General features: G+C 33.9%; 1 protein-coding gene across 5 annotated transcripts in view; it reads right to left on the bottom strand.

Annotated features, from left to right (window-relative positions):
- Positions 1-282: 282 nt before the first annotated feature.
- Positions 283-16064, bottom strand: part of snama (something that sticks like glue) — a 40372-nt gene continuing 24590 nt past the window's right edge. For all 5 annotated transcript variants that reach the window (XM_088232021.1, XM_088232022.1, XM_088232023.1 and 2 more), the window contains one exon: positions 283-4215. In XM_088232021.1, the coding sequence (XP_088088147.1) occupies positions 708-4215 (3508 nt within the window). In that variant the 3' untranslated portion in view covers positions 283-707. The remainder of the gene's footprint in view (positions 4216-16064) is intronic.

The following is a 16064-nucleotide window of genomic DNA, read 5'->3' as shown; positions in this document are numbered from 1 at the left end:
AAAATAAAAATAAACTTTTTGTATTCATTTTTTTTTCCTAAAACTTATATATATCTATTGATTATATATATACCTCCTTTACGGAATATTTTATTTATGTTTATCTATAAAGCATAATGTATTTCGATAGTTAAAAAATTTCATTAATAATATTTTTTGTTTATTAGATAAATATTTATTTGACCTACATATTGACTTGTATACAATGAATTTTAATTTTTTACCTGTCATGTAAAACCCCTCTGGGCGTATATGATAAATAAATCTAAGATGCGGCTTGTTAGGGAATAACCAATCTATTTATTATACAATACGTCAGCGACAGAATCCCGTGTTAAAAAACATTTTAAATAAACATATTTATATATTTTGTTTTGCATTTTTTTTATTCTGGGAATAAGTTGTAATATATATATTTTATATGGCTGCGGATTTAAATAAATCATTTAAAATCTGGCAGCTGCTGATATCAGTTTCCCTAACTAGGAATATAAAACAAAATAAATTATTGACGTTGCTGTTAAGGTAAAAACAGTAAATGTCTTCCGGAATCCACTGGGCTTTTCCCTCTCATTCCACGCATCTTCTTAGAAGCGACGCCGACGCGCGACGATTGATCTATTGCAAGTTGCATAAGTACTACAAAAAAAAACATTTTGAATGTGAAGGAAACTTAGATGTTAAGAGGTGCGCTTAGTATAGGTTGATCACTTGTGTTTGGACTTCTTCTTCTTCTTGCTGGCCTTCTTTTTGTGTTTGCGCTTCTTCTTTTTCTTTTTGGGCTCGTCAGAACTGGAGTCGGACTCGCTCGCACTCTCGCTGCTGTGACGTTTGACCTTCTTCTTTTTCACCTTCTTCTTTTTGCGGCGCCGCTTCTTGGATCCCGAGGAGCTGGAGCTGCTGCTGCTGTCGGTGCTGGTCTCCGAACTTGCCGAGTGGGACCTCTTCCTCACGTTGCTCAAGTCTAGGTGAATAGTTTCCGTGTTGCCGGGATCAGCGGCGGCTTCCGGAGTATTCACCTGTTTGTCTTGGTCCTTCGCTTCTGGTTCCGATTCTACAGTCTCATCGTAATCCGGTTCGAAACTCGCTTCGTCCAGTGTCGATTTCTTAACTTCTCCTTCGACCTTCCCGTCACTTTTGGTTTCCACTTTATGTTCTTTAGGATCAGTTGACGTTTGAACTTTTTTAGGGGTCCTATCTCGCCCTTCGTCAGTTTTTTCTTTCTTCTGTTTTTTCTCATCTTTTTCTTTTTTGTGTACCTTTTTATCTTTTTTCCTAATCTTCTTTTCGGGGCTTGCACTTCTGTTAGTTTGCCTATCCCTTTTACGATCTTCTCTCATGACGAGTCTAATATCTCCATCCCCCCTGTGTTTATCGTAATGTCCCGTTTCGTATCTTTCGTGAATTCTTCTCTCGGGAATTCTTTCTCCTTGACTTCTTGGATCAACTTCTTCTATTTTGCTTACAATTCTGCGCCCTCTTTCTCTGCTCGGTTCCATGGTAATTCTTCTATGCGGCTCCTTATCGAATCGTCTCATTTGTGGAGTTCTAGACCGCGACTTAATTCTCTCGATTGTGCTGTGCATTACTCTTTCCTCTCGGCTTCTTCTCGGTGGCTCTTCGACTTTACCTCCCAGTCTTTCCTTGATAGAAAGTTTAGGAGGAGGTGTTCTTTCTAGTTTATTCTTTTTATTTTCATTAATTTCAACCGATCTCTGATCTAAGTTAGATGGAACAGTTATTTGTATATTGTTGATCAAGTTACCGTCGCTGTCCATTGTTTGAGTTTTAAGATCTACAACTTCTCCGCTGTATAACTTAGCTCTATCAGTACTTATTTTCTTGATCTCAATCGGTCGTATGGCATTGATAGCTTTAGCAAATATAGCATTTTCAGCCCTTTTGAGAACTTCCGAGGTAACTTTGCCAGACTTATCACTCGGTGAAAGTTCTCCGGACTCCCGCCTTTCGTTTCCTGATATTTGATCGTCGTCAACCTCCCATTTTGAAAGTTCGGGAATAGGAGCGAGCATTTCACATTTGAGCTTGTCCTTAGTTATTTCAATGGTATCAGGTTTAAGATCAAGGTCGTTAGCTCTTAGTTCTAGTCCATCAAAAGATGAATCTTTTTCATCGTCATTATTAGAATTATCGGGTTGCAAATCCTTCCCATAACTTTCTATTATATTTTTATCTATACCTTCTGATAAAACATCATTATATAAGTCTTCAACAACTTTCTCGGGTGAACCGAGGGTTTCAGAAACATTTTTATCTATTTGTTGAGATTCATCCATTGATTGTGTATTTTGATCTTCCTTTGAAGACATTTTACTGGCAGTGTCTTTAACATCACTCAGCTCATCATCTTTTGGTATGTCGACCTTTTCTCGTTTTTCTTTCTTCTCTTTCCTCTTTTTCTTATCAGTTTCCTTGTCTTTTTTCTTCTTTTTCTTATCTTTTATCTTTTTATCTTTGTTTCTCTCATCGTCCAACTTATTTTTGTCGTGGTCTTTTTTAGAGTCTCTCCTATAATCGAGTTCTTTCGAGCGACCGCGCGACTCTCCACCGCGTCCTTTAGATTTTTCATCTTTGGATTCACGCTTAGGCGTAAGGGATCGCTTTTTTCTCTCTGGACTATAATAAGTTCCATATTCGCGATCTTTTTCTTGATCTCTTGTTTTATCATAGTCTCTGGGCTTATCTTCACGAGACCTCTCATAATTTCTATCGTGGTCCCGATCACGTTTTTCCAAATCCTTTGATCTGTCAGCGTCACGGTGCTCTTTACTTTCTGCATAACGGTCCCTGTTGTAAGGTCTGGAGTGATCCTTCGCTTGACGGTCATGGTACCTACTATTTCGAGAGTGGTTGTCTCTGGATTGCGCATTTGGGTCTCTCGAGTGATGTAACCGTTGTTCATCTCTGGTATGACCTTCTCTGGGGTGGGGCGGACCGTCTCTGGGGTGGGGCGGACCGTCTCTGGGGTGGGGCGGACCGTCTCTCGGGTGCGGAGGACCGTCTCTAGAGTGTACAGGACCATCCCTAAGGTGCCCTGGGCCATCTCTGGGTTCTCTTAGATGGGGTGGCACATCCCTGGGATGAAGAGCGCCATCTCGGGAATGAACTTGAGAATCTCTAGGATGAGGACCGTCCCTGCCGTGTGGGTGTCCCTCTCTAAAGTTTCCATCTCTGTAATTAGGTGGGCCGTCTCTATAAGATGGGCCATCTCTAGGTGGTCCATCGCGGAGGCTTTGACCGTCTCTGAATCTAGGAGGACCATCTCTGAAAAGCGGAGGAGGACCATCTCTGTAATTTCCTTGTTGGTGGTCTCTATATCCTGCAGGAGGAATATCCCTGAAGTTTCCCGGAGGCGGACCGTCTCTGAACCCGGAAGGTTGTCCATCTGGATAGCCATCCCTGAACGATGACGGTGGGCCATCTCGGAAAGGTAGTACTTCTCTGAACCCAACTGGAGGGACACCGTCTCTAAAGGAAGGAGCATCTCTGAATCCAGAAGGAATTTCTCGGAACCCGGGTGGGCCACTATCTCTAAATATTTGAGGGGCGGCATCTCTCATTATGGGGGGCAGATCCCTCATTCCTGGAGGTAGTTCTCTAGCTCCGGGTGGAAGATCTCTCATTCCCGGTGGCATATCTCTAAAACCTGGAGGCCCATCTCTCGGCCCGTGTGGCCCATCCCTGAATCCAGAGGGTCCATCTCTAAAGCTCGGAGGCCCATCTCTCATTCCATGCGGTCCATCCCGCATTCCGGGAGGTCCATCTCTTATTCCATGCAGTCCATCCCTCATTCCCGGCGGTCCGTCCCTCATTCCTAGCGGTCCATCCCTCATTCCCAGCGGACCATCTCTCATTCCCAGTGGTCCATCCCTCATTCCAGGTCCATCCCTCATTCCGGGTGGTCCATCCCTCATCCCGGGTGGACCATCTCTTCCATCTCGGTAAGGTGGTTTGGATTCCCTATAGGGTCCATCTCTGAATGAAGGAATCAGCCTATCTCTCTCTCTATCCCTTTCACTTACACCAGGTGGAACTAAGTCATCCTTCCTATCTATGGGAGAGTGCTCGAATCCAGGTGGAGGGGGTTGCGTTCCTGGAGGAACATCTTCAAATGGAGGCGCATAACGCATTCTAGGAATATCCGGTTCGATAGGAACCGGTAGCAGGGCAGGTGAAGGGCCACTGGTTCTATACCTGCACAAACAAACAAAAAAACTCACTTAGTCGAGAAATATGTTTCCTAAGGATAATAAAGTAAATAAACAATTCATCGGGCCTTACTCATAAACTTGGTATAAAGTTTAGTGGTAGAATAAGGATAGAATTCCCATCCTTATTTTACCACTATGCCTTGGCGTAACTTTATACAAGGTTTATAAGTAAGGCCCATTGTATTATAACCCATCACATTAAAAACTGAGACCCACGTTTCTTCAATGCTCCTCGGAAAACCTTGCTATTTTGTTACCTGGTATTTCTCGAATATTTACTGAGTTCAATAAACTTTCAATGCAAATAATGTCCAGCTGATTTTTCTTATCCAAAAACAATCCTACTATAATCCTACTATAACCAATTAGCTCAAAAGACACAAATAAAGTATATACTCAATGATAGAAATGTAAAAAACAGCGGTCTTGGTTTAAATTTTCTGTATCTTTATATTGTAGACCAAATAAAATACCGCCATTGAGAAAAAAATATTTGTCTTTGTTATAAAAATGCATTACCAGTTGGCCATCACCTAAAAAAGAGCAATCTGACAAAATAAAATAATGTTATATCGAATTCTTGGAGTTGGTGAAGATCAAATTTATGTAAACTGCTTCAAGTACAACAGCGGAGAAGATACCGTGCATACATTTTGTTACAAGAAACCACTGAATTACCATTGTTGTACTGCAGTCGAAGACCCAGTTAGGTTCCAATATCTTAATAATGAGCATTTAAAAAAATTCAATAAAAGTCTCTTTGTTTAGATCAAATATTGATTTCAACACCACTCATTTCTGGAAGCACAAAATATTCCCATAAACAGTTGTAAAAAGTCTAAACAAGGTGTTTTATTTCATTTTTAATTTCATTACTCGAAAAAAAAACCTATATAACAGGCATACAACTGCTTCGAAGCTTAATTTTCAGGTCATTTTTTTACTAATGAATTCAATAAGAATAAACTTTAACAAACTGTTAGTTCGGTTTAAGAATAATTTAATATTTTACATGTTCACTAAAATTATTAAATATTATTTTAATAATTTCTTTGAATAAATTAAATATAGTCCAAATGTGCTATAATAGGTACTGCTCTATATTTCTCAAATTAAAAGTGTAATTTATTGCAGCTAATAAGTTTTTCCCGTAATTATTGCTAGGTTTAATTAATTTATATATATGTCAATCGAAGCTAAACTGGCAGTGCACAACGGAGTTTTAGTCCAAACACTTAGACGAATGTGTGGGAAATCAATGTATGACAGGGTTACGAATGATGAAATCAGGTGAGAGTGTAAATCTGAGACAAGCATAATTGATAAGATTAAGAAAGGGTCTCTGAGATGGTTTGTTCACGTAGAACGAATGGACGACGAGAGAATGGTAAAACAAGTGTATATGGCAAAAATAAACGGCAACGTTAGACGAGGACGACCAAGGAAGACGTGGCATGATCAGATAAACCAAAATCTTAAGTCTGGTCATGTGAAAAACAGACAGAACCGAAGGGCATGTATGACAAGATGTATGAATGTGGAAGAGGCTAGGATTGTAAGCCAGGATAGACGTGTGTGGCGGTCCATTCTCTCTGCCTACCCCTACGGGGAAATGGCGTGATGGTAGTAGTAGTAGTAGTTTAATTAATTTGTCATAATCAATGCGTGAGATTTTCTTCGACTTTAAATGCGGTAAAAAAAATTTGAACTCTTTTTTTTTGTAACTTCATAAGTTATTTTATTTATTTTATTTTACTAACATAAACGGCAAATCTGCCTTTTACAAACATTTATAATATTAACATATTTGGCTTAATATCTTAATTTCTTTATATCTATATATATGTATTTTTGAAACCTGGAAAAAAACTATTTATATAATTTTTCAAGTAAATATCAAAAAAAAATAATGTAGCATTTTTCGCAATACCGTTGTTGTTCTACGATCCTGACAAATTATTAAGTGAAATATATATATATATTATTTTTTTTTGGGAAAATTCACTAAACGTACGAGCGTTGACCACAAATGTGTCATTAATTTCATTTGGGCTAATCCTTTTTAATTGCTATTAAAAAAGCATTTTGTCATCAATTTATATATATGAAAACCAAGCTAGATTATAATTTTCATAGTTACTTGAAAACTTACTTGATCCAAGTTTTACAGTAGAATTTCCTACTACCCGAGAAGATAGTCAGATTCCTTTTTTACAACATATATTTTTAGATAAACATACTAACTATATTTTGAGTTTAGATGGACTAAAGAAATTGCGTTAACTAAGTAGTTCTAACATTTTTACTTAAAGTTAAATTAAGTACAAATTAATAATCCCATATTTTTATTAGAATACATTTTTATATGTATTCTTCCTTAAGATTTCGGATAAATAACTCAATAAAGTTTCCTAAAATACTCCTTTATGTAAAATTGAATTATTTTATGAAAATAGTCAATCCTCAGAATTTGATTAAAATATTGAATTAAAGTGTATCCCGATCACTTCTTGAGGACGCTTCAAGAAGTATTGCTATATCTTATAATACCAACAAATGGATAAAATAAATCAAATGAAACATCAGAAAAAAATTACTGCAAATATAAAGGAAAAAAAATAAATAAATCAAATATTTATTGTAAATGTAAAAAGTATATTCTAAAACTTGGTAATCTTTGGGTAAAAATAAATTAATCAAACTAAATTTGTGAAATATATTCCTGGGCACGGGTTTTCCCAGACAAGGAGATAGCATCCATTTCTTTTCAATCTCATTATGGCCAATTAAACTGGCTAGGTGGGGAAAAGATCAGCATTGCATGTTACATTGATGACGCCGTCGTAATTGCAGAGTCCAAGGATGATCTCCAAAGAATACTTCATAAGCTCTACTTGATATCGCCAAAATACAACATGGAAAATATCCACTGATAAAACCAAAAGCCTCACAATATCAAAGAATCCGGTGAACTGTAAACTAGTGAATAGTAAAATCATAGGGCAAGTGATGAAATTTAAGTATCTCGGAGTTGACATCAGTAGCAAAGGTGAACATAGACAAGGGCAGACACTTCCGAGACAAAATCTCGGCTGAGAAGTTCCGAGCTCTCCGATCTATAACTGAAAACACAGTGCGAGACCGCATGAGAAATACTGATATTGGAAAACAACGAAGGCGATACTGGAATGAACATGTGAACAATGGAACCCCGAAGGAAGAAGACTCCCAGACAGACCCACGAAGAGATGATGCGATAGCTAGCAGTTGACGCCATAAGAGAAAACAGCGGCACAGACAGATCCGTAGGATTTATAGACTAGATGAAGAAGAAGGGAGTTTTCCCAGTAAGGAATACGTAGTTAATTCAACCATATAATATGTTCTAGAGATGAAACGAATATCTAGTAACTATCTGGTATCCAGCCTATCCGGCCTATACGGCCAGATATCAGATAGTAGCTCAATATCTGGCGGATACCTAATATTCATTTAACTGAAAAAATTTCATAAAATCAACACCGCAAAATTGATTTAATGATATTAATTGTGTTTGGGAAAAAGGAAATAACCCTCAGTATTTGAAAAAATGACTTTTTTGCATAAAAAAATTTAGCAGTGTTCAGTATACATCCTAGAAAAAGAATTTTACTCGCAAATAAGAGATGTTCATCAAAAATATTTTTTTGATTAAAAATATATTTGCGTGAAGAAAATAAAGCGCAAGGGATAAACTACCCAAAACCATTATTTGATCAATAGAATTATAAACCATATTGATTAATAAGTGATCGTTAAAAATATGAAGATATTTTAACCCCTTTTTATTTTGAGCCCATTAAAACTTTTGTTTATAACTATGAAAGAAATTCGATGTCCGGCTATCTGGCATAGGGGCTCGCCGAATATCCGGTATCTGGCCAAACTAATGAAGTGATATAATTTTATCTGCTAGTTTTTTTTTTAACTCCCATAAACAGTTTGATCAACCAAATTGGAATGGACATAGGTAGTTTACGCATCATTATATTAAAAATATTAGGGAGAGTCCAATGTCTTGCACGACACCCACTGGCATAGTACAGGTTTAAACTTTGCAATTCTGTTAAGCCTAGACTATTCCCAGTATGCAGTACAAATAATGATATGAATCATAAACATATTATACTCCTTCTCTTAATGCTCTGTCAGGTATCCCCTACGTTGGCGATCCCTCTGGCGAAGGTCGATCTCTGTCCTGTGCTGCCCGGAAAATCTGATCCACAGTCCTGTCTCAAATATTGCCCAGCCAGGACATCTGTCTTCTTCCAGCCTCTCGGCAACCCACAATCTTGTCCTTCAAAATCAAATTAAGCAAGTGGTACTTTTCTCCACGCATTATTTGCCCCAGATATGAAATTTTATAATTTTTTATGGTGGTTGAGAGCTCTCTGTTCATTATAGCTTGACTTAACACTTCTATAGTTCATTTTTAGGTCTATCCGAGATATCTTAAGCATTCTGCAGTATAACCACATCTCAAAAGTTTCCAGCCAAACTGCGTGTCATCTAGATCCCGTTCGCACTTACTCCAAATTCTCGTATGCATAATTTTAAGGAACAACTTCAAGACATGGAGTCATCAGACTAATTGGTCATAGTCACTGCATTTTTTTGAGTGCTACTTTTTGGGCAATGTCAAAAAAGTGGATCTCAACCAGTCTCGGGGATAACCCCTATCCGCCAGCAGGTAGTCAATATTACTGTCACTGATGAGCTTCGATACCTTAACTGGAATATCATATCGTCTGCAAGCTTTTCTATTCCCTGAAGTGTTTATTGCACGAAGAATTTTCGATTTTAACTGTGGTCCATACAAGTCATTATCATTATAAGTTGTATTGTTGGGTATTATCTTTAAATACGTCATGAATATACTTATCCCATGTAAGCATTATTTCCCTTTTGTCTAATATCAATTTATTCGATTCGTCAATCAAGCATGATGAAGCAGTTTTTCATGTGGCACCTGTTAATTCCTTTAGTTTCTAATGCAGCTCTAAAGCATTATAATTACAATCATATAGTTGAAATTCTTCACACTGACACCTCATCCATTCTTCCTTTGCCTCCCTAACTTCATTCCTTATTTCCCTCGGTAGATTTCTATATTGGTTAGAATTCTTCTTGCATTTGTGCCTTTCGTCCATTAAGTGTAGAATGTGGTCAGTCATCCAACTCTACTTTTTGACTGGTTTGTCTGCTTGAAGGTGTTCATTTCAGATCTCACTGAAAACTGATTTTACATTGTTCTTCATTTCTTCCATGGGTTCTTCGGGAAGTCGTCTAATTTTTTCCTCCAGTTTTTGAGTGACAGTGATTCTAAGCACATCCGTTTGTAATTTAGAGTTATCGATTTTGTCAGTTATCTTTGGATTTTTTAATCGTTTAAAGAAAATTTAATACCGGCGAAAAGTAGAATATGACCCGGTCCAATGTCTACCCCTAGGCCTGGGTATGTGGTATCTCTTTTTAGTAAGTTTCTGTATCCATTGTTTATTAATAAATAATATAATCTATTTGATTCCTAACAATGTCATATCTTGGGGTCCCATCCAGTTTAAACCAGGTATTCAAAATAATCATATATAATACTGACACCCTTTAATTCAAATATATTTTCTTAGATTTTAGGAACCCTATAAAAATATCAATAATTGTTTTTCTTTTGTGATTATTTGGGGATCTATAATAGGATTAAGGTCTGATGGTATTGTAGCAAATTTTCTATCTTTAGTCAATAAATCAAACTCCAAATTTCTGAAAAACACAAGTCTTTCTTTAAAATACAAAAAATTTTGATTGCAAATATTTTATCTCTAAAAAAATATTATATAAATAATCTAGGATCAATATGAACAAGAAAAACATACAATCTCGAACTCTTGTTTGGATGAGCTATTAATATCTGTTATTCGAGCCAATTAAGTGACCTCTTCTACACAGAACAGAGTTTAATTTTGAGTAAAATAAATGTATAATTTCCTAATTTTAATCGCCATATTTAGTGCCTATATTGTTCTTGATACGGTTAAAAAGATTTTTACCATAGAGGCATAGACAAAGTTTCATTTTAAATCAAAACCGACGAGTTATTCATATAAATTGGTATCAGTGTGAATGTGGAAGTTTTTTATAGCTCGTGAAGTGTGCAAACTTGAACGATGTAAATGTATCGATAAATTATACACAAATTAAAATATGGTGCTAATAGTAATTTGAGCTCAATTGTGAAAGTTATAAAAGACTAACACAACTTTTAATTTTTTTGTTTCGTAATTAGTTGAAAACATGTTGAATGGCTGTTTTTAAATTTATTTTACTGATTTAAACAACAAAAAAATAGTCCTTTTCTATGGAAGAAAAACAAAACAGCCTTGTTTTACCAATTGAAAGATTATGTATATGAAGTTATTTTTGGTAAATTAATAAACGTATAAAAAAAATGGATACTTTTTAATCTTTCAAAATGGAATAAATTATTTCAAAGTATACTGTCAATGAAGAGGCATCGTTGAAAAATAGATGCTTGAACAATGTGAAGTAAAATTAATATCGTATGCGTAGGTAGAAAATAGGTACCTACAAAAGGTAAAAAATGAACTATTTTTTTTTTACATCTTTTTAGTGGAAGGTAGGAAAAATTTGGGAAATTTTAAAATTGGTTATTTACTGTTATTCATAGAACCTTATAAGATACTTCGTTCCAAACTATAAAAACTGCCATTGCGAATGACTAAACAAGTTAATTATATAGATATGTGAGAAATTATCCTAGTAAAATTGCTTCGAAACTAAGTATGCCTGTTAAAGGGGTCAAACCAAAAATTAACTCCAATTCTTGAATCTTCCAGAGTTCCAATCTTGAGATGATCCCACAGAGTGCCGAAAATTATGAATTCGCTAACAAAATATTCATTTTTATGTTTCAATACGTCAGGTGGAATTCAATATAAAGATTTACCCAAAATACATTTAAAATGCACCATTTTATTAAAAAATAGAACATAAAATTGGATACCAAACATTGTATTCGGATTCAATAATACAGTTTTAAATGACAAACATGTTGTCATTTAATAATATTCTTATATAGTGTTATGGATCTAAGATACAATTATCGACAGTTGAAATCCAAACCGCCAGTTTGATTAATAATTTTAATCCATTAAGACGGTATTTTTAAGACTTAAACTATGTTTTTATAAGAAAGTGGTGCCACTATCTAGCGGCAATATGCTGTGATGTGGTGGCGTAACAAGACAGCCATCTTAACGATGGCCAGAGATGTCAACTTAAAGAGAGCGATGCTGTGATCACCCAATTTGATTAACTGAGAAACTAATTTTACTAACTTATTTTTATAAAACTGAGATGCACTGCGGCAAAAAATGAACAATCTAGACATACTTAGCATTATTAGTAGATATATATGGAAAATGAGAAGCCATTGTAAGTGGTAGTTTGGAGAACGAGATATTTAAAAATCATGTTACAGAGTATTTATTTCAAATTTTTTGTGATTTTCGTAAAAAATCAATCGAAATTTTGATAGTCCAGATATAAAAATCTTCATTGCTGCATGAAAAAAACACAAAAATGTTCCACACTCTACGAAACCTCCGCTATCTGATTTGCAGATAGTTTAATGGTATCATCCATCGCTACATAACGGGCGCTAGATAATGGCACCGCTCTCTTAGGAAACTATATAACCATTCAGCACGTCATTGTTTTTTTGCCTATTAAAAGGAGGAAAGAAAAAAATCTAAATGAAATATTTCAGTGGTTATAATTAATTATCTTATACTGTTTTTGAAGCATAGAACAATACAAATAAAAAAATGATAAAACAAAATTGGTAACATTATAAATTTGTTTTTTATTTTATTTTGATGAAAAAGTTGCTAAGAGTATGACTCATAATTTATACGTTTGGATTGGGTTTCACAGTAAGAGTCACTCATTATTCTGTCGCAATGGGTAAAACAAAATATTATATTTGCAATTGTGTGATTTGTCAAGTTTATTAGGTTTTTAAAATTTAATAATGCTGATATTACAAGTTTTTTAATGCTAAATAATTTTGTTTATCTAAACGAAACAAACTCAGTCAAGTGTATTTGATGACGTTCCACTCTTTTCTGCTATGTAATCTCTATTATTTTTAAAAACTGTAAACTAAATGAAAGGGAATTTCATTTAACGAAATATATAACATGTTCTCAAAATTCAAAACTGCACATTGTATTATATTTTAATTTAGTAGCTTGAAGATTTTGTGTTACTTGTTGACATCCTGAAATTTATATTTTAATTCTGCCAGGATGTGGTGTAATTTTTCAAATCATTGCCCAAAAAAGTGGAATTTTTTAAGTCTCTTTTTTTGTCTTTCTCAAGATGATTTCTATTTATGCAGTTTTTCATATTTTGGAACAGGTTAAAACATATTTAGTTCTACGCAGTCCCCACTGGTGTTTGGTTGTGTATTTTGCTCTACTTGGCTTAAAACAATAAATGTCCCATAAACTTTTCGCATTCTTTTTTTTGTTTTAATTATATGTCTGCTCATAAGAAAAAAATATGGTCAAGCTAGCCAAGAAAGGATGAAAAGAAGGATTGCGAGTGTGCTCAAAAAGATTGGAAAAGGGAGATTGTTTTTATGAATATATTAGTTTAAAAAATATAAAATGTAAAAAATGTTGTTCAAAGACTAATAATGATAAAAAGACAATAAACACATATTTCTTATCATTAGTAAGTCTAATACATTTTCTTTTATACCAGTTTTTGTTCCTAATTTTGCTAAAAAAAAACCCTCTGGAAAAGCTGGTAAGACATATGAAAAAATCTGGAGTTCAAAATAAATGCCCTTCTGTGAAATAAATGTATAAATCCGATAAATTCCACCTGTTTATTGAAAAATAGCTCCTACTAAAAAGGATGTAAAGAGGTCATAAAAAATCCATAAATATTTTCAGTTCATCGCATCTTTATTCTTTTTTACCCGAATTTATAAAATAAAAACAGAATCAAAGTTAACCAAACTATTTTGTACTGCGTTTGTAGCTCTGCGGTGAATAAAAAATCTTTATCGTATCATTGGAATTCCTGTTTCAGCATCTGTAGCATCTTCAATTCATTACAGAATGTTGTTTCAATCCGTTGTTTCATTTCTTGATTTCCCCGATATTTAATTTCTACATGAAATAATTCTTCAATCAACATTTTAAATACTAACAAAAATATCCAAATAGTAATAAATAAAATATGCACTGTACTAAGTCTAAGTTTTTAATACATTATATTTATTAAACAATCATTTTAAATGTCCAAATGTTTGTAGACGAATATCGGATTCTAAGAATTTACAGGGCTTATAAATAGGGTATTTTCACAAATCAGAAATGGCGTTGAAAACAAATTAAATGAAAAGAGAGGATTTTTATGAATCTAATTGATAAAAAACAAGCTTTAAATCATAATTTTCGAGTTTAAAAGCACATACAAAATGGCTCACAGTTGGCGTCATGTCATTTAGATGTCACCCATCATCCCGACAAGTGCACTTCAAAAAACACTGTGCACAAGTATGGCCCATAGGGTGCGAAATATCTTGTTTTCAGGTGATTAAAAATATGGGTATTTTAAACCATTGTAGATAGTTTATTTGATGTCGCAAGGAAGAAATAATAATGCAGTTACCAACATAATTTTTTACTAATTTGAAAATAATGATGATTTTAAAAGATCCTATTGTTGCTGGTTAAGTAATCACTTAAATTTTACATTATCAGATCATTCCCTTATCCCGATCCAATGATAGAATAGGGCACTGCATTTCTAAAACCGGGACTTTGCAGCCTACAAGTAGGACGCACATTTTTTTATCACATGAGGATTTCTAGAAAATTTAGGAAACTTTAAAAATATATATATAAATGTAAAGGAAATGTATTCCCTTTAATTTTGAATGTTACAGCGGTTCGCGTTGTCGATAAAGCAGTGTTTCACAGTTAGACGGTAAAACAGATAAAACCAAGATGGCGACATTATGTCAGATTTTTACATGGCTTAGGTAAATAAAGAATAAAGATTGTTTGAATAAATCATAGGAGTAAATTGGAAAGAGATTGACTTAATAAACTTAAATGTCGTTTATTTGTTTTCACAGGTAAGAGTGTTGATAAAAATATGTTAATGAAGTTCGTTATGTGATATAAAACTGATAAAATAAATCTTTGTTTTCACGGAGCAACACAAGTACTTAATTAGTTAATCAATTAAAAGGAATCAATATTATATATATATAAAATTGTATGTACCTAACAGTGCATATTTTTTACATAGTATTAATATTAAAAAAATAATTAACAATATTATATGACTTTTTCAAAAAATGTACTTAAAAATATACAGAATATAATGCAAATGTTTACATAATAACGAATATGGAATGAGACAATTAAATATTTCAACAGACACATTGATGCTTATTGTGAATTCACTGTACATTTTGTAAGTAAGTCTATAAGTATAGCAATATATACAGTGAACGACAATCAAAGGTGCAAGATCATCAAAACGACAATTGAACTTCGACACTTATTTTTATAACAGTACATCAGGCTTGTAGGTAACATACTCATTATACTTAATTTTATATTTCGTTTCAAATAAATTTCGGTGGAAGTAAAAAGTATTATATAGACTATAGTGAAAGAAAACATTTTTGTGTGTGAATTTTTTAGAAGAGTGGAGTATAATGAAGCTGCTGTGAAAAAATCGCCAAACAGGTTACCTAACGAGGAAATCAGGTGGCGAAGGAAGAGCAAGTTGTCTGATAGAGATGAGCAAGAAATAAAAAAACTATTTTATTATTTTTAATTCGTACTAAGCAAATATCTGCCTAACTGTGGGATCATTCACAGAAGAATGAAATGGGGTTAAGTGCATAGAGACCGATAAAACATCTTTTAACTCAAGAAAATTAAGAAAAACTAGAGTGGACTCTTGAGAGACGCAACTGTACTTAATGATTATTGTGCAATCGTGTTTTCAGAGGTATCAAAATTCTATTTGATTGAGTCGGATGAGAAGACTACATGTATGTCGTAGAAAAGGTAAACAATATAGTTACAGATGAATCTTTCCAACTGTTAAAAACCACTCAATGATTATTGACCGTGAAGTTAGCTACAGATTACAGCAATACAACGGGCTGTAGGTACTCGAGTTGAGAATTGAGAGCGCTAACCGAAACCGTCCATTACGCGTTTGTTAAACTAAAAACCAAACTAAAACCAAACCAAAAATTTGGAACGCTTTTGTTCTATGAAATAGAACTTAAGGGCTTCTCTAGAGAATTATTACTCTGAGGGAGAAATTGATCATAAATTGAAAAAAAAATTGCAAACAAGAAATCATACAGTAAAACCCCCTTTTTACGTTTTTTAAAGGATCAAGAAAAAAAAGTTTAATACGGAGGAAAAAATAGAAATAACATAAAAATAAAATTGATTTGCTACACTATGGTGTACATATACTTCCAGAAAAATAGTAAAAACGGTGATAAGTGGAAATTGACCATATTTTTTTTTACCTATTTTCAATGATCTCACTAAAATATTTTTATACTTTTTCAAACAATATTATGTAATCTATTTTTTTATTTGATTTAAAAACAGCATGTTATATTATTTTATGTGTAATTAAAAAAAACGAAAATATAATTTATGATTTGCATAAAATAACATAGTATAATTTTTCCCCTAAATGTTCGGAAATTTTATT

Source organism: Micrasema longulum, unplaced genomic scaffold (genome assembly GCF_059751315.1).
Source record: "Micrasema longulum isolate JH-2025_06_02 unplaced genomic scaffold, ASM5975131v1 h1tg000938l, whole genome shotgun sequence".
NCBI classification, from domain to species: Eukaryota; Metazoa; Arthropoda; class Insecta; order Trichoptera; family Brachycentridae; genus Micrasema; species Micrasema longulum.
The sequence above is the reverse complement of the archived record's forward strand: the minus strand, read 5'-3'. Positions and strand labels throughout refer to the sequence as shown.